Source organism: Ruditapes philippinarum, unplaced genomic scaffold (assembly GCF_026571515.1).
Source record: "Ruditapes philippinarum isolate M1 unplaced genomic scaffold, ASM2657151v2 ctg1087_1_1_1_1, whole genome shotgun sequence".
NCBI lineage: Eukaryota > Metazoa > Mollusca > Bivalvia > Venerida > Veneridae > Ruditapes > Ruditapes philippinarum.
In genome coordinates, this window is record NW_026853277.1 from 116,765 (window position 1) to 142,427 (window position 25,663).

At 32.5% G+C, this 25,663-nt stretch overlaps 1 protein-coding gene across 3 annotated transcripts in view; it reads right to left on the reverse strand.

Moving 5' to 3' along the window:
- LOC132736358 (plexin-A2-like) overlaps positions 1–13,152 on the reverse strand; it is a 106,746-nt gene extending 93,594 nt beyond the window's left edge. For 2 of the 3 annotated variants that reach the window (XM_060723474.1, XM_060723472.1), the window contains exon 1: positions 13,002–13,152. In XM_060723474.1, the coding sequence (XP_060579457.1) occupies positions 13,002–13,052 (51 nt within the window). In that variant the 5' untranslated portion in view covers positions 13,053–13,152. The remainder of the gene's footprint in view (positions 1–13,001) is intronic. The other variant, XM_060723473.1, reaches the window with a different exon arrangement.
- Between the last annotated feature and the right edge of the window lie 12,511 nt (positions 13,153–25,663).

Sequence of the window (25,663 nt, forward strand, 5' to 3'; positions counted from 1 at the left end):
GGTAAATGATTTTGTAAACATTTTCTTTCCAGTATCAAAAGATGTGGAACATATTAGAGAAATTTTCAGTACTGTCTCCCTATCAGAGCTCCCTATGTTTATATAGTTTTGGAAGAAATATGACCATGAAATAAGACCTTGAAATATGACCTGATATGTGACCTTGAAATGTGAGCTCCAAAGCATCATCAGTATGAATTATTTGTCCTGCTTTGAGTAATGGAACATGTCCATGAATAAGAGATATGAGGGATTTTATATGAAAATGCTCTGAAAGTCAACAGTCAATCATCACTGATGAACTGGCTAAAATCTGGAGAAAGGGTGATCCTTCGGAAGCATTAATTGCAACAAAGTTATATCAAAAGTGCAGACTTGGTTTGATCGAGTCTGTACATGAGGGATAATGAAAAAGTGCAACATCCCTCACGCCCCCTAGCACCGGCTTGAGCAATACTCAATTTTCAACACTTACAGGTGCTGGAATCATTGATCCCGAAGGAGCTCTATACTAAGTCATCTTTGAAATGGCTAGGCATTTCATTGCTTTATTTAAAAATATTATCCTCATAGGATGCATTTTGTTTCTTTAAATAAAAAGTTACAAAACAAAATTTTAAACTTATAATCTTTTAAATATTGCACAGATCTGTAAAGCCAACAAGATTTTTTCTGCAACTGCCACTCCAGACAAACTGAAAATGATTAAAACGGACATTTCTGCCCTAAATTGTCAAGAAAATATCTGAATTAATTCCACAATAATGTAAAATGGTTGCCAAACATGATTTTAACAACAGTGGCATTGTTTTTTCTAAGATTTATAATCTGTCTTCAAATCTTTAACAGAGAAAAAAATCAATTGGGAGGATTAAAGCTATATTGGCATACCTCTATGTGGTTTGATATAGAAGTTAGGACAGTGATGAGATGAAATGCTCAAAAATTCATTATGAATCAGCAAGGGGATATCAATGCCATGTGAAAATATTTCTTGGGAAATTCAAATTTTTTAAAAACGCAGTAAGAAGAAAATAATGCGGTTGACAAATTGATGGGGCGGTGAGACTTAAATGTTTCAAAGCTGCCTTTAATTACATTTCTGAGATGTTTTAAAGTATTATAAGTATTAAGACACGACCCAGGGAAAAATAGCGGAAAAATGTTTCTTACTCATAGAAATAAACTCTTAATCATATAAATTGCCTGTTCTCCTGAGATTCTAGACTCATTTTTGAAGAGCTTTTATATTGTTAGAATTTATACCTAAATCAAGCACATTTATCTTAATTAAGCCCATCATTAAATTTAATATAGCTTTTTTTACCATACATTTCTTTTATATTTATTAAACTTATATACAACTAGGGAATTAAGGTCAATTATAATTAATGACAATATTCTTATATTGAAGCTTGCCAGCATCCCCTAATAACCCCTTCTGGCCAAAAAGTTAATTTCATGCTGTTGAAGACTGTCATTATTAAGCAACCCCCCCCCCCTCTCCCGGACTCATCCCCCACCCCCCAGGATTTATCAGAGGCTCATACACATTATTCTATTATCCCTAATTCCTATTAAAATAACAACCAACATTGTAAAATAGTGTTACAGTCTCACCCTATTGGGAAATCTTCACATCTAAACATTTTAAAACATTAAAGCACTTACAAATAATATCAAATTTTTAAACCAGGATGTTCTCTTACAAATTCTGAAAACGGTCCACCAGAAAAAAAGGAAAGAGAACATAATATCGCTCCATTAAATGATACAGCTATATCTATGATGGAGAATTATTATCTGAATTACTGAATCAACTTAACTCCAAAACAGATTTCTACGTGAACATTATAGGCACCGTGTACGGAAAACACGATACTTAAACATGCAATATGACAGTCTCCTGGGAACAAAATACTTCTAAATAACACCAAAATGCAGACATTTAGCCTAATATGGAAATATGAGGGCATTCCAAGACGAAAACTCTTACTGCCATGAAATACTCTCGGGTAATTTATATTTCCGAGCAAATCTATCTTACGAGAAATGTTTTATTATAGTTTATAGTAAAAACAACAACAGCCAGAGTAAAACCATTAAGCCAAGGCCATTTTATAAAAAATCATAATTATTATGCGGGTAAAGTAGGATATCTTTTGGTAATCACAGATTTTGTGTTTATTCCCATGTAGCTTGTAATGGAAACAAAATAATGATGGTCTCTTTGCTACGCAATAATTTTATACTGTTTACTCTTTATATGTTGTATTACATTATCTAAAGTGGCAGCATGGCCGAGTGGTTAAAACATCAGACTTGTAATCTAAAGACTGCTAGCTGGCCATGTGGGTTCAAAGCCATCAGGGGAAAGCCGTGTGCAAGAAACTTTACTCTCATTGCTTTAAGTACTATTTGATTCCAGGGACGGATTCAACAGTGTTACAATAAACTTATAGCTTCCAACACAACTGAACTAAAATAAATTTGTATAAACTAATTATCTCCCCTTAATTCACCGATTTTTAAAACTATTAATCTGTTTTTTTTTCACCATTGAATAAAAAATAAGTGAAATAAGACGTTGTTGACATTGTAGCTAGAAGAATGGAAGGTCTGTATCATTTTGCGATGTTATCTGAGAAAGCTCAGTTCCCAATGCTCAGAACTAATCCTCCACCACATCTGCACGAGAAGTTACAATATTAGCTTATATCCAGGCATATCTAAATCATGCTTTCACACTTACAGACCTTGAGTTTAAACTTGCTAAAAACAAGCATTATATTTCTGTACTCAGGTGTTGTTTTGCATTACGGAGAATATAGGGATGATAACAAAGTCCCTATAATCTCCTCCAAACACATACACTGAACTTGGTCTGCTAATATCAAGCTTCATGCTTCAAAATTAATATCGAGGTACAAGATTTTTTTTGGATATATCAACGAAAGATATAATAAAGGAATGTATAAACCCAGTGAGAGCTACGAACAAACCGGCTTGGCTCCTGTTGCTAATGGACTAACTTGACACAGAACACTATGACTTTGGATAAATGCTCACAACATAATCTCTGCAAGCCTTACTAATCATTTTATAACTTGTTGTTTTTTCATCAACGTTCTGTAAACTAGCTGTATTAACTAGGTGGATATTGAAATATTACAGGAATCATACCTTAAAAAAAACACTGGATTTGAAAACATACATTTAATATGAGTCCTGTCAAATGATGTTATTAACACAAGTGATCTTGCCTCAAACACAGTTCATGAAAGTCTCAATCTTCAGTTGTTATTTTTTTCAATAAAAATTAATTTATTTGAGGATATAAAAGCATACCAATGTTTATATTTTAGTCAAATTTCAAATAACTCCACTCCCAGGAGACAGAAAGTCAAGTAAAGATATAAAACATGAAGGGATGATAAACTTTGATATTAATACTGTCAAAATAACATTTTATGATATTGTCATTTTTGAACCTACTGGTGTGAAATTGCACACCTCTATTCATATCATACACATACCTTGAATGGTGGATGTAAAAAGTTAAAGGGTTACATTGCTTAAGTTCATTCTGGATAGAAACAAAACCTTATCATTTCCAAGTTTCAATTACATGTAACATGTTTCAATTACCAGTATATGATTCAGTTTCTACCACAAATTTTTGATGTAATATATTATAACACTTTTGTGTCTAAATAACATAAAAACAGTTTGCAAATTCCTTCTATAATCAACATTGCTTGTATTAAAATGTAATAATTGAAAACATTATTTTCTACCCGAGCATTTAAGCATTCTCACTTCAAATAAACAAACATTCTAATTAGGCAAGAAACAGGACTTCCTAGCAGCCATCAAACTTTGTGTTTGCTTCACTAATCAAAATAAAACTTGTCAAAAATTGAGGTGAGACATGCAAGATGGAGTTTCCTTGTAACAAAAAAAAAAAAAACCTGTGTAATAATTTGTAACTTTGGCCAAATTTGAAAGCAACGACCCATGTAACAAGTATCATGTATGCCAATTCGTTTTTCACAAATTATGTCAACCAAAATACTTGTCTTGCCAAAATATGCGACTAAACAATGAAATAAAAGCCGTGAAATCACAGTAGTCGACTTAAAAACATTTCTGCTTCATTTAGTATGTAATCATATCATTATGAGTGTCAAAATACGCGACGGGAGTAGTTATTACGAGATGAAAGGGAGGTGGTGCATTGTGGGTATAACGTATTTGTGACCAGTTAACCAGCACGCTGATTACGATGAATTACATAAATTCTTTGTCAGGCGATGCGCATCCTTTTTAAACTGAAACGATGAATATCACAATTTTTCTAACTACAGGTTTCCATTTCTTTTTCAGATTTTTTTTTCACGATACGGTTAAAAGATACACTCTTCTGTGTGTGTAAATTTACAACGATTTCATGAAAACGTTTTTCACATGAATTAAGATATATTGTAGTTTGTGTTCAAGTAGGGAAAAAAATTGAATGAATTCATGCTCAATAACTATGGGATAAACTTATCAACGAAAAAATCAGAGAACCCCAAAATAAATAAACGCAATGATAAATCATTCACACAATATTTGTTAATGTGCATGAGATCTTATCAAATAATTTGTCATGATAATAGAAAATAAAAACCTTGTATTGAGCATATTTTAAAACAAATATTGAAATCTAAAAATGTTTATTTTGTAGTTTTTTGTTTTGTTTTTTTTGTTTTATGTTATACAAAATTATGTATTTTTTTCTATACAGGGAAATCTCAAATGAATTATTCATAATAAAACACATTGCTCGAGGGGAAGTTTGAACACTGAAGGCCACACCCAAATTCAAAATGACACAATCAAGTTTCAGATACAAAACAAAATAACTGCAAAACAAAATTTTTGTATATTGTACCACAGACGATAAAAGATTTTACTTGCTTCTGGCCTTGGCAATACTTAAATAAGCTAAAGTAAACTTAACTAAACAAAAGTCTAGCATTTAGGTTAAAGACATGTTTACATTCTTTCTTTTTTTACAAACAAATTCTAGAAGGAAGTTGAATGATATAATACAGAAGATCTATCTTGGCACCATCATTCTTACTATCTATTTCTGATGACAGAATGTGTGTGTGAAATGCCAAATTACTCTATTACTTTTTACCCTTAGCCTACTGGCAGCGACTGATTCTACCCACGCGACCAGTGCAGACCCAAACTGGCCATCTGTGATCATGGTCTGCACTGTTTGCTTATTAGTCTAGTACCCATTTCAAAATTTTCCCTAAAAATGATGAATGGTTTTGTCCAGATTGAATATTGGACAAGTCCATTAAAAATATTTAGCGTGGTAAAGTTAATCATTTGCATATAAACTTTTACACAAATTTATTTTACTTCGATTTGTTGAAAGCTGCAGGAAGCTTATTGAAATACTCTCAAATCTGTTCCTTGAACCAAGCATGTTAAGTTTCCAGCTCAAGAAAACAATGGCTAGCCCCTGACAGGGTATGATTCCAAGTGGTCAGCAATCCTTAGATTACAAGTCTGATTCGTTAACCACTTGGCTACGCCGCCACGATTTACACCCAAGCGCAAGTCACTTTTTTCTATAATTCGTTGTTACAAACATAACATTTCAGTAAATACAATCATGTATATACATCTGTACTTATAGCAGTGCATTAAGTCTTTGTGTGTGCAGCTTAAGTGGGTTGTCTTTCAATAATTTAGGGGAAATTTGCATGTGATTGTAAGCTAAGATAAAAATTAGATACTTCACTTTATCGTTTAATGCAAAATCTGCAGACATCTGTCACAAAGTGATTAGACAGCAGTGTATATTTAACAAGGCATCTCTAAGGCAACTAAATATCTTTAACAAGGTAAAAGCTGTCAAAATGTCTCCACGTGACATATTTATTAATCTAAAAACAAATTTTCCTCAAATTAGATTGCATTGAATTCCTGAGTGTACCTGCAACTAAAGCATTTATTACCTGACCCTATCTTCTGCAAGATTGAATGTCACAAAAATATAGATGGGAAAAACACTACCATATCATTAAAATTATTACCCCCACCCCCCTCCAAACAAAAAACACCACCATACTGTATTAAGTTAATAAACTGAAACATATAGAATTCTACAATAAAACTTGCATGAAAACATCTGTCGACTGGGCAATAAACTGTCGACAGTCTGCACATTAAGGAGATAGTGCAAGCAGATCTGTGCAACTAGACAGGTGCAAGAATCAAAAGAAAATAATATATCACTTTATAATGAATTTCAAGAAGTTCTTAAGTACCTCAACAGCATTTTCATTCCATTCCAAGTAAATTACAGACAATCTGCAGAATAAAAGTGTTGATTTTTGAGAAATGTTCCAACTGTTTATTTCAGTGGAATAAAAAAGGTTACAGGGTGCACATCTCTGAGAAACACTTCCAAAATGCACATGCAGTCGAGTACAAATTTCCAAGTGAACATTATAGACTTACATCTTAAGACATTCCAGATTGTTAAAAAAAAATTGATATGTTCAAAGTGTATTTATGCAGAATTTTCAGTCACATACCTGTGGGCGGGTATTTTTGTAACCTACATGTACATGTATATGCAACAAGGGAAATCACAGTAAAACATGACATTTATAGTGCAAAGAACTTAACATATTAGATCCAAGGTTCTTAGACATAAACTTCATCCCTATAAACTTAATGTTTCTTAGAAATGATCAACTGCATGAGGATGTAAAACCAATAAATCTTCGAAATTATCAAATTGAATCTCAAACAGTTTTTAGAGTATGGTGCTCTAAGAGAGAGAAGATTAATTATTAACGAAACCCTTTTAATTAATCTAAAAAATCACTTAACTTGTTTGCTCATTCTCTCAGTAGAATACACATACAGGCCAATTAGTATGAATATTAGAAATGCAGAAACAACATGCAACAAATGTAATACTCTTCTAGAAAAGAGCTAATATATATTTTTTTCATTCTTTGTCTCTGATTAAAACTGGAAAAAACATTTTGCCAAAGAACAAATTATGTCAGTTTTTCTATTCTTTTGATGTCAAAGTGGCACATGACAATGTAGGGCAAATCTCTTGAATGTAATCATAGAAACAATGAAAAGACAGGCAATTACTGTGCATTTGGGCAACCATCTCTAAAAGTGTAAATTTCCTGCACTCAAGTGGACTATACAAGACTGAGAGATGACAAGCTTTCAGGATACTCTGATGGCAAACCTTCTATGTACATGGATCACAAGCAAACACATGATTGACAAGCTTCTAAAGACACAGATTACCTTCTGCTGATGAAAAGATAAAAATTGGCAGTAATAAAACAAGCTTTACAAAATATTGTCACTGGTTTATTTTATTTTTTTCACAAGTTATTATTTGCACAAATATTACTATTATAGAACAAACTTTGACATAATTCTACATTCTCTTATTTTTTCCTAAATCAAATAAAGATTTTATAAAACACTTCATTCAAACATGAAATGTCTCAATTATTTCTCTATTTAAAAAATTTACAAAAGCCATTTTGCCTGACAGACAAAATAATGACGCTATTTCGAGCAGTTAGTCAATGAAGTTATATCTAATTTTTCAAATAAAACATTTCAACCCTGTAATTTAATTCAGCACAAAAATTAGCCATGTTTTATCGGAAAGACAGGCTAATAAGCACAATCAATATTTAGAAGAAAATTAAATCTGTGACATGACAAGAAAATTAGAATTCTGTCCAACAACAGATACAAACTTTCATTTTTACAGAAAATACTATTCAACACAGAATTCAGACCTCACACAACTATATATATTAATTGCAGGTACAAAACTGAATATAAAGTGCCTCGTTTATTTTCAATTTAAAGCTGCATGCATCAATACGAGTCAAATATATTTCAAGAGAAACAAACTTGAGAAAAATGTACTAAGATTTTAAGAAAAATAAAAAGATTCAAGTGATAATTTACATGTTATATGCATTTAATGACTGAATTTGTAGCATTTCTCACCACATTTCTACAGTGTTACGTACTAATGCAGTACCAGTAAGTGCTATTTTTGCATATTTTGACCTATTTTTGGTAATTAACGTTGGTTTTATATGCTGTTGACAATGTGGTCACTCACAATATTTCTCACAGTATTTTACTTTTAAAGCACAATTTCAAAAATCAAAATTTTCATTAATTTGGAGGCATGCTGCTTTAAGATATTGCTTCAATTTCTAAGGCTTATGATAAGTGCATTAAGTTTCTGGGGCAATTAATTCAGGTAACCTTTGTGCATTACCATCAACTTTTTTATCCATTCTATGTAGTATCCTATATTTAGTACTATTGCACCTAAAATAAGTTCAAACTTGGGCAGAATTAAGGCTATCTATGCAAGAAGTACATCCCCAAGATCTGGCACATTACTTTAGAATACAATAAATATGTGACAGGTTAGTTCCAGCAATACAATATATTGTGACAAATTTGGTTTCCATGACGTAGGAAGTCTGTCAGAAACAGTGACAGATTACACATTATTGTTTCTAAACCTGGGACCAATCAATCACCCCCACTGTAACTAAACTTTTTCCCTTTTTTGTATTTAATACAAGCCTAATAAATCCCACTTCTTTTGCCTTTATATATATCTTTTTGCAAGACAAGATCTCTGATAAAATACTTCAAAGTACTGACCTTGAACTATTTCTGAAATATTCCAGAAATATACCACAAGAATCGAAAAACATTTCCTGAAACATGTATGTGCAGGTGGTTGGTATATTAGCTGATGAGTAAGTCCAGTATGCCATAAATAACTATTAAAATTTATAAGCACTGGAAACTTTGACCTTATCAAGACAAATTTGATAATTATACTTTGAATTTGGGACTGTTAATATGAGGGATTTGATTTTTAAAAAAAAACAACCTGACTGTAGACTTGGTGGTATAGATTGTATGAGGGTGCAAACTGGCCTGGGTCTATACTGGTGGTAGCTAAGACTGACCAGGTGTGCAGGTTGACCTGTACTCATATACTTGAGGTATAGGCCTGGCTCAATACTGGTGTTACAGACTGTATGGATGTGCAGGCTGGCCTGGCTGCCTGGCTGTATATTGATGGTATAGACAAAGAGTTACTTTTAAACTTCAAATAGTAAATACATCAAAAAAGAGGAATATCTAGTCTTAAGCATGTCAATTTCAGGGTGATTCAATATCGAGACTAATTCCTAAACATTTTACTCCATATTTAATGTCATTTGATCATAGAAAACATTAAAACTTGAAATTTGAAAAGACTTCCTTTGACCTTTCAATTAACTAATGAGAAAATACGAGCACAAAGACCTGTATCAAAGACAACTTAAGGAAGTCTCCAAAATATTTTCCAAAAATAGAACCAGAGAATATCCAGAAGAACAGGTTTTTTTTTTTTAAACTTTCATTAAAGCTGTGGTTTTTGGTTAACTAAGATCCCATTGTGCTGTTTTGTGATTGTTTCAAAATGCGCGCATGCCACTTGACCAGAATGTCGCCAAACTAAGTGCACCTTTGCAGACAGATCAAATTACATAAAGAAAACATATTATCATATATTACACAAAGCATGTTAAATGTATCAATTAACTTGTTGTATAATAATAGTCTAAGACTTTAATAGAATAAATAGAATAATTAGATAGATTTCTATCATACTGTATAAAAGGTCACCACTTCTAAAGGAAATAATATTCCTTCCTTATTTTTTCAACCAGGGCTCAAACAATGACTGGAATTTGAAGGTTAAATCATTCTTATTGTTATCCAATGACCTATACTTAGGATAACATTAAAGTGTTATTCCAAAACATATCTTTTGCATTGTTTACCTACCTATGTGATAAAAAAACATTGCATGGTGGGTAATTTTACCTTATATATGATACCATGGAATGTAAAAATTAAAAAAAAAACACAGAATTTTTCTGAATGGACTTGACTTGCATTCTTTTATGTCTATTACATAACTTGTTTATATTGTTTTAATGCCTAATGTGTGGCCCATGAGTCCAGTCATTCTTCATGTGTGTGGTACTTACTGTATTACTGAGAGCACTGTCCTAAAGGTTGCCTTTATCATCAACCTTTATGTGTTTTGAAAAAAAAACTGATTTGAATCTAAATAGTTATATTTGTGTACAATACAAATTTATGAATTTTGAGCATACATCAAACCAAGAGTCAGTGCCAAACTTGAATCTACTCCCTTCGGAGCTTATAGCAGTTTTCTAAATTGCTACTTCATACATTTCATGAAATCAGAAGGTTGTCTCATCTATGGCAACGAAAAAATGACACAGAATGTGTTAAAACACCACAGTTACCGACCTGAAATTAATCTACAATATAGAGGCAACCGGTTCAAGCAATGATCAGGTATGGTAAAAATGCCTATTATTGTAGTTGTGTAATAGAAACAAGATGGCTGAACAGGTGTATGTGGGTAGGTTAGGTATCTATTGAGACTATCTCAGGTGATGATGTGAGAGAGATATCATTTATCTTATATCTTTCTTATGTAATGGCTTATATAAAACAGATAAAAATATCATGCATATTGGAATAACCCTAGAAATAAAAGATCTGATTTAACCAGTTTTGTTTTTATGTTTTTATGTACAATTCTTTTATGTACAATTCTGTTTTATTACCACATGTACAACAAATATTCTTTATAGTAAAGAAAGAAATCCATTCTTGTGGGATGTTTTAATGCATCTTTGGTTTATACAGAATTTGTTTTAGGTCAATTGTGCAAGAACCTATAACCTTTGAGACATACTTTCCAATCAGTTCCTGGAACCAACTTAAGTACCGAGCAAGAAGTGTTAAGTTTTTTGTTCAAGGAAATACGACTTGCGTCTGACAGGGTTTAAACCCTACCGAAAACAGTCATTAAAATACTAGTGCGCTGCATTAACCACTTGGCCACGCCGCAACTTGTAGTGTACTTGCACTTGTTTTTTTGTTTTTTAATTTGAAAATCCTGAGATTAACATGAAAAATACTGAAATATTTGTATATAAAATGTGATGTTATTGGACTTAAAGTTGAAAATTTGAATATTGACTTTATATTACTAGCTGCACCACATAGGAAGTAAATCAAGTTTCATCATACAAACATCTTTTCCCTCATTCATTAAATGCCAAACATTCTAACCACCAAAGAAATGTCAGAAACTTACACACACACAAACACTCAGAATATAACATGATCCTCGACACCTAAAAAATTTTAATATATCACTAAGGCTTTACAATATGGAAACTCATAGGGACAACAAAGGCAGTGAAATGACGAACAACAACAACAAATCAATCATTATATAAATCCAATAACTGGATTATGAAATACAGCATACTTATAAATATCACTTTATACATGTATATCTTAAATATGCTTCAGTGCAATGACCAAGAGAAAACTACATAACTTTTCAACTCATTGGTTTCTAAATAAACTGTATACAATACTGCGACATGTGACACAATATGAGAGCGCACAGGCAAATCTAAATGACAACCCCCCCCCCCCACACACACACAAACCCCTAGAGTGGGGGTATAATAAACTATAATACTCCGACAAATTTCACAAACTTCGTATCATTATTATTCTTATCAAAGGATGTATAACTGCAAAACTTTACAACAAAACAACATGTTAAAGATATGGGGCACTATTTTTTAATATTCAAAAGCTAAAATTGTATGGCCAATAGTAGCTAAAATTTAACGGCCAATAGCACAACTTCAGTGGTGGTCATTTTTATAGTTTACCCTCTGGATTATGACTATACGCCACTTTGAATTCACCAGAGCACAGTTCAGCCACCACATTGTTCATGGGCAAGCTGTTAAGCAATTAACCAATACTAGTTGCCCTATCTTTCACAAAGAGCTGATATTACTTCTGTACAAGCCAGAGGAGAGGTACAGTGCTAGTGACCATAGAAAAGATACAAGTTCAGTCCAAGCTGGGATTTCATATATTGACGACATAGGCTTGCATTCTCATAACTAGCACTAGAACTGTTCAACTGTTATACTATCTAAACCTTATGCACCTGTCTCTAGGCCACTTGCAAGATAATCATCTTATTGTTTTATGCCACATGATGAGCCATTCTGATGCATACAAGTAAAGATATAAGCTGCCAATCTGATTATAAGATAATAACATAGGCAAGTACAATAAACATCAAAGAAGAAAACAACAATTCTTTTGTTCTCCGCATGAACTCTAGGTAATAACATTATAGTGTATATCGTTTTGTAGCACTGTGAATAATTTGATTTATTATGAATCACATCATATTTATATCATATTCCTCTATATTTAACTATTTACCTGTATTCATTAACAGCAATGAATTTATAACATTATATAAGAAATTACTGAAAACAATTTATCATGTTCTGAATGAACTGCTGTTTACGAGGTGGCCAGAATGAGACAGTGATCAAAGAATTCCGGACACTGAAGAGATCACAAAAGCTCATGTGAGCTTAAAGTTCACATAAACTCATAGAGTTATAATATCTGTACAAAAATCATGAAAATAATGAACTTTTTCTTCTTGCCGGTACTTTTCATCTTGAAATGTCTTCAACATACAGGACAGGGTTGATATGGTGTTGTTTTTTCCTCTGAATCCTGTCCCTGCCTGATTATACTTTGTCTTGACGAAGGCTGCTTCAATTCTTAACCCTAAACCTGCTGGAACTGGTTTGTCACTGGTTTGTCTTTGCAATCAGTATAGAGCCAGGTCAGCTTGTACATAAAGTACAGTCTGACCAGGCTCTATAATGTTAGTTGTCAACTTGACGACAGAATATCAATATTAATATTATATAGTGTTTATTTTTTTTATAATTGATGACCTTGACATTGCTTACCTTGTGATCTGTCATGACATACATGTACTCATGATCAAGGTCAATGAACATGCTTGGCTTAATCTCCTGACCTTCAACCAGTGGCACATCTTCATATATATTCCCTTGTGTTTGCAAGGCAATCTGCAACAAACAAAAGAGCAACTTCTAAACATATACATTAAGATCTATGTATCATATAGACATATTTCATCAGACATTAATGCTTTTCTCTCATTTTATACAGACATAATAAAATACTGCAATGTATCCGTGAAAGATTTTTTCCTCTAAATTTCTGCACAATGTTTTTAATAAAAAATTATGAAAATCACATTATAATTTGGCATAACTCTTTAAAAACAATTAAAATACACCCAAAAACTTCATACAACATTCATACCCTATTAAATAAAAAGATACAAACAAGAGCTATAATTTGTGCCAAAGCAATCCCACATTTCTTCAGTAGATGGGACATATTAGCCAAAAGGTTTGGCACTAACAAGAAACTGCTGGAAATCGCCAAGAATGTTTGGAAAAAATCAGGTTATTGTTTAAAAGGTGTGAATCATCAATGAATGAAAATGGCAATTATACCAAGTGCCAGATAGGCCCAAATTATTAACAACATTCATTGCCAAATAAACAGATTACATTGAAAATAACCCCAGCTGAATTGGGACTCTGGAATGCCATTTGTGTTATTAAGCTTCTCTGGGTAATTTGGGCGCCATGGAAATAGTCATAGATGAACGCCTTAATATGTTGCCTACCTTCACCATTATGGTGATAAAAGTGAATATATAATAGACATTTAAAATATGGAATTGAAGTTAAATGGCATCATAAAGTTTTATTTTTTCGTTTGTTGTTCAAGTTAACATTTCCCAGCATTCAATGTGATCAAGCCCTTCAGAAAAGGAGTATAAATACCTCTAGACAAACTTTTATAAATAATTACAACTTAAGCACTTTGTACTTTTTTAAGCAATTTCACAATGAAGAACAGATTAGAACAGTTCTCAGAGCAGACAAACTGGAGTCTTCATACAAATTAAAGACAGGAACTAATGTTGATATTTCATATAAATCGGGTTTCCCCTGAATTAGTAACAATTACACTGACTATAAGTCAAAATAAAACTGTGTACAGGTCAAGTGGATGCTAATTTTCGGACACTTATCCCTGTCATAATTATTACAAGTTTTATTGCTAAACTCTGATTACAAAGTTCTTTCCTAATCATGAAAACATTATAGGGTAGTAAAGCAAGCCCCACCCCCACCTTTAAATTTGCCATATATATGTACAATGAGTCAATAAAAAATGCTATATAATAAATCTATCTTGTTTCATTTAAGGTGATTGCAGGTGGATTATGGGTATGGGGTTAGGGGCAGTTGGGGTTCAACGTTTCTCCAAATACCAGCACTTCTGACTTCTACTGGCAGAGGAAGACAAGAATGATGGCCTTAATCCACTTGAGCAGGGAACTCGGTCAACCACCAACTTTCTGCTTCATAGGTTTTGATATTTCATGCTTATTTAATACTATATAAAACACTTTCCCTAGATTTATTGGTAGAACATAAGAATGTTACAGACTGTTGTAAATGTAAGACAACATGTAAGACAACAATGTTTTGTCTAGGTAGACTACAAATACAGGTACTCAGACAAGGTAACCATTTAGAACTCTGACATTAACAGGTCTCACCAACTATAGTAACAACGTGTCAGGACAACTTGGCCTCACTTAACTGGCTATATACTAACATATGATGACTTTAATGCTCCCTATGTCTGGCAGTAGTAAACACTCTGTTTATCATCCAAGGTTATGCAGCATGCATTATTGACAGTAATATAAGACACCCAGGTAAAAAACAGGACATATTCAGGAAAACCGAAACATTGAAGACGAAATAATTCATACAACTACTTAAGCTACTTTGAAGTAACATTTTTTCATAACAAGAAGATGTCTAGTTATAACAAAGAAATTGCTGTCAATATTTTAATTCACAAAAAGTTGGTTTTCAAGATGGCAGCAAAAGAACAAACTAGGCATTGTTGTATACTTTATTCATAAATACATTCATAAACAAATTAAAAACAGGTAAAGCAATCAAACAGCTTTCAGTTATTTCAGTTATTGTCAGATTCAAAGACATTTAAGTCAGCATATAAAATTACCATTAGTTGTCATAGTGACTTTCCAGCTGTAATTAATCAAGTAAAATTGAATATTGCACATATAAACTAATAAAGTGACAATTCTCCAAATGTTATACTTTTTTGACATGCCTTTTCAGCAATACTGCTGTTTCAGCTGAGCAATGCTGAATTTCCACAGTTTTTGTAATATTTTCCTCCCCCCACAGTACGAAAATTTTTAAATGTCATCTAATACATCACCAAACCATCATAGAAATATTTCGGATACCTCAAAATTGTAACTAGCTATACATTAAAAATTCCACTAAGTCTGCAAGCAAGGCTTAGTCTTCAGGGATAAAGATATGTATTAATAAACAAGATAAAAGTTGAAGATTTCAGATTTCTCCAGAAATACCTGAAAGCCATAAACCTATCTTATAATGTAAGTAAATTAACTGAACTGTATGATAAATCATTAAATTTATCACAAGAGTCTTTCCGAGAAATCAAGTAAAATCTTATCTACACTGTATATGACCCCTTAAAAATACATTTCAATGTTTATGTACAAGGCTAGAGATACCTGCATGCATCATTATACATCATCCATGTGATCAGAATTTTATCTTCACTTTTCATCATTAGGTACAAATGTAACACTTATTACATCTCATTTGCTTAGATAGATTTCATAATTTCATGGAAATGGTTAACAAAGTTCAACAGGCACAAACAGGCACCCAACATTCCGTAAGCAGAAGCTAGATAGCTTCTTCACATGAAAGACTATATAAAGAACCTGGCAGGATTCAAACCCACTGCCATGTCAGAGGCAAGTGGTGTGAGGTCTGAAAAGCCTTATTCAATAGGAAAAAGAAGTCCACTGTTAGGCAAAACCGTATTAATGCTATGCTATAATAACTGAAGTAAACTTAGAAGATCATTTTCTTGGCCTTATATTTTCTTAGATCTCATCGCCTAGCATTTAATTTTTTTTAAATCCTGAGATCGTGCCTACTAATGTTCAGTGTGACAATGCTTGAAATATTGTTATATGATTACACTGACAACAAGTGCTATCATCTCCTTCTCTATTGCATTATATCGGCTTCAGAAGTCATAAACTAAACATAGCTCAAAAACCAGCCAGGAAACTTAAAGTCTCTGAAAACGTACAGATTCATTTCTGATGACAAGGAAACATTTTGCAATTTTTGAAAAACAGATTTTAAGATTAAAGAGGCATATCGAAATAAAGTATTAAAAGGAGTGCTGACAGACATAAAGATTATGTTCATAGAACCATCATGTGCAATGTAATGATACAAATAACTCGTCACATACTATATGGCACTACTTTTTGATGAATTATAAACATAAGCCAATATTTGTTAGAATAAACAAAAAACTCATCACATTCCAAAGTGGCACTACTTTCTGATACAACAGTAGGGGAAAAGTAACAAAAAGAAGCATCACATTCAAAATTGCACTACTTACATTACTTTAAGGCACATACTTTGAGGAATGTCATTGAATAGTATGGTGAATAAAATTAATGGGTGTTTGGCCAAAAGTCAGGAGGTTACCATGACAAACATAAATAAAGCTTCAGCAATGGCAAAGTGTGATAGCCCTGAGATAAGGGAAGCTGTGAAAGGGGCCATTCATAAAATTACTTATGATAAATGTCAGATAAACATACAGGGAGGGGTCATTTTTCAAGTGGTTCCATCAACTTGTAGATAAGACCCTAACAGGCCTGCCATCCTGCTGTTAAGTGTAAATTATTGCATATATTATAACAGCATACAGTAATGTTTTTATTTTATTTTTTTCCTCCATAAATACATGTTGAGTAATATTGTAAACACAAGAATTTATAAATACTGTGCAGTGTGTTATTCTAGTCAGTGTTATTTTAGAAAAAACGTGTGCCATTTGTCAAAGTGCTAAGTGAGTGCCACTTGAAACTGTCTGTTTATTGTATTACAAACAAAGACTGTGGAGCAATCACACTTTAATGGTCACGATCTGTACCAGCATGCAATTCTAAATACAGATTTTAATATTTTTAAACCTAACAAGCCTTTAGGTACTGATGGTCCTCCGTTTAAATTTAGTTTCTGACTTTAAATCATAACCAAAGATTCACTTAAGCCATTCAAAACACTAGCGTCCTCAAGCACTCAGCTATCTTATTTTTGTCATTTAAAACAGTATAATCGAGAAAATTTTCATGCTTTTTTAACCCTTAACTTACTGGAACCAAAGTGATCCAAAGTGATCAGCCTTTGCCAGCCAGTAAAGAGCCAGTATAGAGTCAGGCCAGCCTGCACTTTCATGCAGTCTAATCAGCTCTAAATGACAGCTCAGTTTTTGTATTTTGATATTGAAATCCCTTGAACTTTGAATGGACTATTTCAAATTCAAAGCTGGACAGATCCATCATAGAAATATAGCATGATTAAGAATCAAATAAATCCTGGAGGCTTGCCATGAAACAAAAGCCTGAAGATTTTAGCCTTCAAAAAAACACCACAATTCTTCAAGCCTTTAAGAATCCTCAACCACAAGCCTCCTACAAAAAGAGGAAATTCAGATGGCTGACATAGCCAGAAAGATACTGCTGGTGTAGAACAGCTGTTGTTTGTTAATGGTGTTGTTTATACAGCAACAGTAAAGTGTCCTAATCAGCTACTTACTGACCACTATCAGTACGAGAGTCCCAGGCTGTACCATCCAAACATACATTTAGAGCTTTTTATCCTTTATCATGCTGCAGATCATAATCATAAATTAACTTGGTACAAAATGCAATCTGAGATGGCTAACTTCCTCTATAATAATTTCTCTCAAGATAACCAAAATCTTTACTAAAAGCATTAATTTTGTGAGTAGGCATTTGTGGGGAATTTGGAGAAGGGCAGAGTTGGTGGTGGGTGGGGGGAATGAGCTCAGCACATTCATTTCACAATTTCACACCTGTGGGTTTATCAAAATACCACTTGTGAGGTATATAGCTTTTTTATTTTTACTTTAAAATCAAGATCTAAATCTCTCACATTTCTCCTCTCTCTAAAACACTCTGCCAGAACTCCAGACATTTCACTATTAGCTGACCATTACTTCATGAGAGCTAGAATATTGGATTATCTCCAGATATCTGTTTTGATACAAAAAAATCATAAAATTACCTTTGAAAGCATCATATAGTTCAGGTGAATCATTAAATTACTGATATTAGGATGGGTGGAAAATATTGATACAAAATACCAAAGTAGAAACAGCTTATTCAGCTCCTCTGTAAGAATTACATGGTAACACATAGTATAAATACGCCACAGGATGGCCACAGGATGGTACGTAGACCTGTAGATCTATCATTACTTATATCAACTTGAAACTTCGTTAAAATCTGAGCCATAAAAGGCACATATTTCAGTTTATATCAGACAACTGTAGACTAAATTGCAATTGTCATTAATCTTTTTTTAACCCATACCTCAGTAAACATCTTAAATGTGCTTGTACATCTTTAATCTGGTCAAAACCATCTTATATTATCAGGGGAAATTTCAAAATTTTTACTGGCCGAATAGTCAATAATCTGTTGGGTATCATCTTGAACTGCACTGGTCGCATGGGTAAATTCATCAATCAGCAAGCTTTTAACATTTTCAGTTTTGTATTTTTACACTTGTACCATTCAGTTATGTGTACACATGGTAAATTTAATAAATACATCATGCCTAAAAATACATATATATTAAAGAGCGTGCTCTTAAATAATTAAACCCTGAGATTAGTCAATACTGTCCTGTTATAACATTATAAAATGACTTGCACATTTTCACATAAAAAAGTGCTGATACTTTAAAAATATCACTCAAGATAGGAAGATAATACGATCCCATTCAAGTGCATATCACTTAAAACCAGACATTTCCAATTTTGGAATCAAACGTTTGTGCAGGGTAAAGCATAGGTCCTTAAATATATGACCAAAAAAAAAGGTTTACTACATTAATTTCCTCTCTTAATTTACAAGGTATGACGAGTAGGTAGTGTATCTTTTATATAAATAAAATTTTGATGGACTCAAGTCTTCTCACATGACATGTAACGTAAAGGTTGCCTACAAAATTTTAGGTCACATTCCGAAAACAACAAACATACAATGTATTTTTACATTTTTATACTTCAGACCTTTTGAATCAAATGTTCTTATTTTAAAATCAATAGAATTAATCATATACTTTGAATTTATATTAGTCTGTTTGGATTTTTTCTCCTCATCTAAGTTGTAACACATTATAATTGTACAACTTTCACTTTTAACTCATGCAGTTTAAAGTGTTATGCTAGCTAATATTGTGCAATCAATTATGTAAAGAAGCAATTATCTCTGGTATAAAATGAATATTTCAATCACTTAAAAGCATTTTAAAATTCCCATGTTGAATTAATACAGCATGTGCCCTGCTGTGGTAATGTTTGTCATTAAAATCAACTTCTGAAGTGTTTCTAGAATTATGGTAAATAAAATAACAACTGTGTTTCCATTATTCATACAGTTTTGCAGCAGGTAGCTTAGATTCAAGGGCAGATAAGCAATGGATCTCAGATAAAACAAGAGTTGTCTAAATTGAAATCTTTGGCAAGATAACAGTAGGTGCATAAACAGCGTTTATTTGTTCTGAGAATAAACAATAACAGATGCCTTAAGTTCATCTTTAAAGAAGTTTTTCCCATTTTAAAATATTTTGTGATTATATTTCATATTAAAACTTATTACCATTTTAAAAACAACAACAAAATCAACAATAAAACTAGAAATATATCCACACAAAAATGCCCAAATATTCGGACAGCAAATATTCTACTGCTTTGTCTGTCTACAAACAAAAATGGTGTGCAAAATAACAATGGGACAAACTGATGTACAATTGACTGAATTGAGGGCAATCTATAATTGTCATCGCCAACCCTTTCTTTAAAGTAGTGCGGGCACAAGATGAGTGTATCAAAAGTTTAAGAATTTCATACCAATGTTATATTTTCAAAATTCATAAATTACTGATAACACATGCATACATCTGTTTCAAATCTAGACTGTATCTAGTTTTTTACTGATGGACAAGTCAGTTGTGCTTTTTGTAACCTTAACACAGTCCAGCAGCAGGTTAGCTTGATCCAATGGGCAGATAACTGATCCCAGGGACAGATAACACCCAATGATCTGTTTGAAAACACAAGTGATAACATCAACTACATTGTGCCAGACCTATGTAAATATTTAGGCTAGCATCCCATTGCTACAGAAACCATTAACTGGTAATTTTCTACATAGAAAAACAATCACACCTATTATACAATATCTATCTGTTTGGTTAAACCAAGAAAATTGTTTCAGCCAGTTTTTACAGAGAATAACACCATGTGAGTTACTAATGTATTACCTACATCAATTAAGTCTTATTCCTGTTTATTTATTGTAAATTACAAAGTTGTTCTGCAGATCTGATGCAGATTTGATGCAGATTTGCTATTTGAGACTAATAAATTGCATCTTTCATACATTAGATGTATGTACAACACAAATTTTGATAAATAAATGATTATTTGTTGAGTAACATAAGGGGATATCATTATTTCAAGAAAAGAAAAGCGTCAACAACAAAAAATCAATTAATTTCATAATCAAGATGTCATTGATTAGGGCACTTAAAGAAATACAATGTATTTCAATAGATTATATAATGATGCACATATGTATAATGCACTTTTAGTTTAAAATTGTTTCTTTTCTTCTAATTGTTTTCTCTACAATACAAAATTACACAATATATATCATATGCTATCATTTAGTTTACATTGTTAATTGACTGACTGCATGGATGATTGAAAATACAGGTCAGTACAAAACATATATATATGTCTGTATGAAATCAAAACTTAAAAGTTCAAATGACTGATCAAATGTTACATTCCTGAATGTCACACTTCATTCATTTGTTTTATAATTTTCAATTGTTTTCAAGTTTGTAAAGGTATTGCAGCATCAAACAAAACTGGTATGGACTCCCCTTACTTTTTTGACATGACAGGACTATAAATAAATTTTTCGAGATTATTATTCCTTTCCATGCAGTTCTAGACTTATTAACTTTGTGTGCAAGTATTTGATGATCACTCAAGTAATCTTCCTTGTTTCTGTTATATCTGGCTATCAATCAAAAACAGAGGTTTTGGATGCATCCTTTAAATTGTCTTCATTTAAATCACCACAAAGATCTGCAACGTCCTTAAGAGTCTGCAAAGTTTCAAGGTCATTTGGTCCAGCCCTCTTTAATCATCATTGAGTTTATTTAGCATGACATTATCACTGCAGAATCTTTAAGTAGCATAGAAAACTTACCATCTTACTTCTGCAGCAAATTATGTGTACTTTTCCCATGCCAAAATTCATTCAGGGACCGATTGCCGACAGTTGTTGCTAACAATAGCAATGAAAATCAGCAAATCTTGAAGAAGTTGGAAGTTTGATGTCAAAGAATGGTATAGGATTTTTACTTGTTTTGCAATTTTTTACCTGTGAGTGATATTTATCAGAGCTCAGCATTGAGTGATAGGAAATAAACAGGCAAAAAAAAGGTTTCCAAGGATGGTAAAAACATTCCTAAAGTCAAGATTGTGGTATAAGATGTCTGTGTATACTCCTGGTGTGTGAATGAACACACTGATGCTTGAGTTTTGTGAAGTATTTTTACTGGTGGAGGAAGACCTAATTCAGCTGTGAGGGCCGGATGTTGTTTGAAGTCAACAACCTAAACAACTTGGCCATGGCGGCGGCCCGATGCCCCCAGAGTATCTTTGAGGCAGTTTTCATCATCTGAACCTTAATAATGAAACAAAATAATCATTTAAAAAAAGTTTTATAATTTATTTATTTCATTTGAGGAAAACCAACCCTACATGTCCAATATGCCAACAAGAATTCACAGAAAAACCAAAAGAACTTCCAGAAAAATAATTAAAACATCAAGGATTTTCAGACAAAGTACTGTAAATTTTTATACAAGAACCAAAAAAAACGAATAGGTATTGCAAGAACCAAATCGAACCTGTCCTTCCAAGGAATACTCACAGTTAAAGAGCTAATAATTTCATCTTTCATTCAATTTTACCATAGAGCACTTTATAAAATTAAACTTAGAACAATTTAATGCAGAAAGTACTTTTGTAATGCAAGGAATTATTTATTGTAATGCATTAGGAATTATTCAAAAACTTTGACATATCAAATGCAGATTCTAAGTGCACAGAAATTATTCAAAACATTGATACATTTAATACAACTGATTGCACCATCTGGAAAAGTTTGACATAATCTGTGGCAGTGTGGTTCATCAATCAATATAGAGATTACATAAACTGTTATAAAACAATGAGGACAGATTGAGGCTAGACCTTACAGCTGTCAGCCAGTTTATATGCTTCATTTCAGATTCCATTAATTTTCCTATCATTCATATGCTGGCTTTTTTTATACATATCAATGAAAAAAAAGCCATGTATATATATGTTGTTATCAAAACATAGATTTATTTCTTTCAACTTTACCTTGGGTCACAAATTAAATTTAAGGATCAAAAACATCAGGTCCATGAAATCAAAGGTCTTACAATGCAAGGTATCTGTTTGGCTACCTAGCTTCACATTTTTTAACTTTTGAAATATTGGAATATCGGGACTGCAGATTTGCATCAATATAGAATGACCCATAACCTTTCTAATTTCTTGACCTAATTATAGGATCATAGTTTTATCAAATTTTCAGGTTTTACTAAATAATGTCATTATTCTTTGCTACAATTAGGTTGTACATCTTTCTTATTAATCACTCTCATATTTTAAAACAGTTTCCATATTTTCTGAGACCCAGGTGTGAAGTACCATCAACTTGCAGTAACCTCAGTTAAACTGCCCTTACTGGTTCCATTGTCCTTTATAATTCATCACTTAAGTGCAGTAACAGGTTAAGTCCTTCTAAATTTGATAGGAATTAACCAGTTATTGCACTTAGGTGACAGAGTATGCTCTTTTAATAGCAGACAATTTGTCACACAGTAAAAGACCGTAACAAATGCATACAGCAGCTGCTGTCTCTAGCAGCCTGCCATTCTAAACAATCTTCACTTGATTGAAACCTGTCAAATTTTCTCAAGTAAATACATGCAGATGCCCCCCAATTATGACAGTTCTTGAAAATTTTGTAAAATGTAAAACCCCCTCTTAACATAAACATGTTGATTGCAATTCAGTCCTGTACAACTGTTTGGCTTTAATCAGGAATAGGATTTATTGTCAACAGATCTAATATGAAAGTTTAAGTTTTACAATTTTTAGTTTAAACAAACATGATTTAGGCCAATCAATTTTCCTAACTTTACGGAGGAGAAGTTGACTGACTACTTGTGGAATATTCAAACAGTACCCTCAAATATATGACTTAAATACAGTGTTTCAAATTTACAGTTTGAGTTGCAGCATGGCTAAGTGGTTAATGCGTTTGATAAGTAATCGAAGAACCTCTAGTGGCATGGGTTCAAACCCCATTAGGGGCAGCCCACTGCATTTTACTTCAGCAAGAAACTTTACACATATTCCTCTGTACTTGTTGAGTCCAGGAACAAATTCGAGAGTGTGTCTTCCTACACAATCAAACAAAAATGAAAGTTTTCCTAAAAGTGATGGAAATTGGTTTTGTTCAGTTTAAAAGATGGGCAAGAAATAGTGTGGATTTATTATGGGCAAAGCAATTAAGTTTTTACCTTACATTTAAAAACATTGGTTCATATTTCAACTGAGTAACATCAACTGTATAATAAAGCTTAAAATTAGAAGATTTCTAGATAAACATGTAGAAAATATCTGCAGAGTTCTTTGCTTGGATTAAGATCAGATCAATCAGTTATTGCACGAAATAAATTACATTGAAAAGATGCCAAACAATTAGGCTAGCAACTGAATCAAACTTTTCTACAAATATAATGAGCACATTTGGTTTTTACACTGCTGATGTTGGTAAATCAATAGTTAAAACATCTCTCTCATCAGCTATTCTATTCTTAAAGGTAATTAAAAAACACCAGGAAACAAAACTTTAATAGCTACAGGGCAGGCAAATCCATACTTAATTTTGCAGTGTAAAATTACAAATTTTTCCTGGATCAAGTGTACAGATTCTTCATGGCTTGGAGGTCACAAGTTTAAAATCTTAGTTTATATTTTGTCTTACACCTGTTTAGCTTATGATGGGCAGGTTTAACAATGTCTGGTCTCAGTCCCATCTTTCATTTCATGAAATAATACATGCATTCATTTAAACTGGCTTCTTGTTTTACAATTCTGACATAAAACTCATTTAACATTACTGTTCAATAAACAGCAGGGACTTATATATAAATTAATATATCTTGCCCTGCAAAATAAGCTTAAAACCAGGAGAGCAATAAATGTCTTCCGACCTTGAATTTGTAAGTTTGAGTTTTAGGCATTTTCTCTGACGATTTATTGGGTTAAAGAAATTGTATCTTACTTTAATATATATAATAATAAAATACTAATATCATAAAATACGAATAATGAATATGAAATCAATTTAGCAGTATCTTTAAAATCTTGGATAGCACTGGGCAGAATCACTGGAAATCTTGATTTGGTAATTAATAACATAACAAACACCTCACTATAAAATGTACAACTGACAATACTATTACAAACTGACATGTAACGCCCAATCAAACAAACAAATAAAACCATTTCAAAACAGATGCTTCCCTAAAACTTATATAATTAATGGCATTATATAATTTCTCTAACAGCTATTAATCAAAGAGGAAGACATTTTTTTCTCACAAAGCCATTAATCCAACCTGGAAACACCTAGCCTGAAGCATGGAACAAGCAGGTGTTACATAACGCATGAGCAGTTCTCACCAAATCATTATAATCACAATTCTGGGAGTTAAATTCAGGTAAAAACTGATGACTACAACAACAGATGTTTCAAAGTTGGTTGTTTTGTTGTTGCCTTTTTTCATTCAAATTCCACTCATCTGGTTTATGATTTATAGTCCAGGAGCAGTTTTTATTTGTTTGGGTCGTCAGACCAAACAAATAATGGTAGCGAAATTTCAGAGTCTAATGTTGCTAATTGCAAATGCCGAAAGTAGTCCAATTTTTTGGAGCGGTTACTTCCCTTTTGTATGTACACTAAAGCCGAAAAATTCAGGGGAGATCACTGCGTAAAGATGGTCAAAGACAGGCTGCATCAATTTTCAAGCAAAGTAATTCCCGAATGGTCAAAGATTTCTAATATTGTTTTATTGTATTTTCTGATCGAAAATAACTAAATACAAAGCGGACATTCAATCTCTGACACAGAAAGTTTACTACAAACCTAACAACAAGTAGTTCTCAAAACAGCTAAAAACTAGCGATTTAAAAGAAA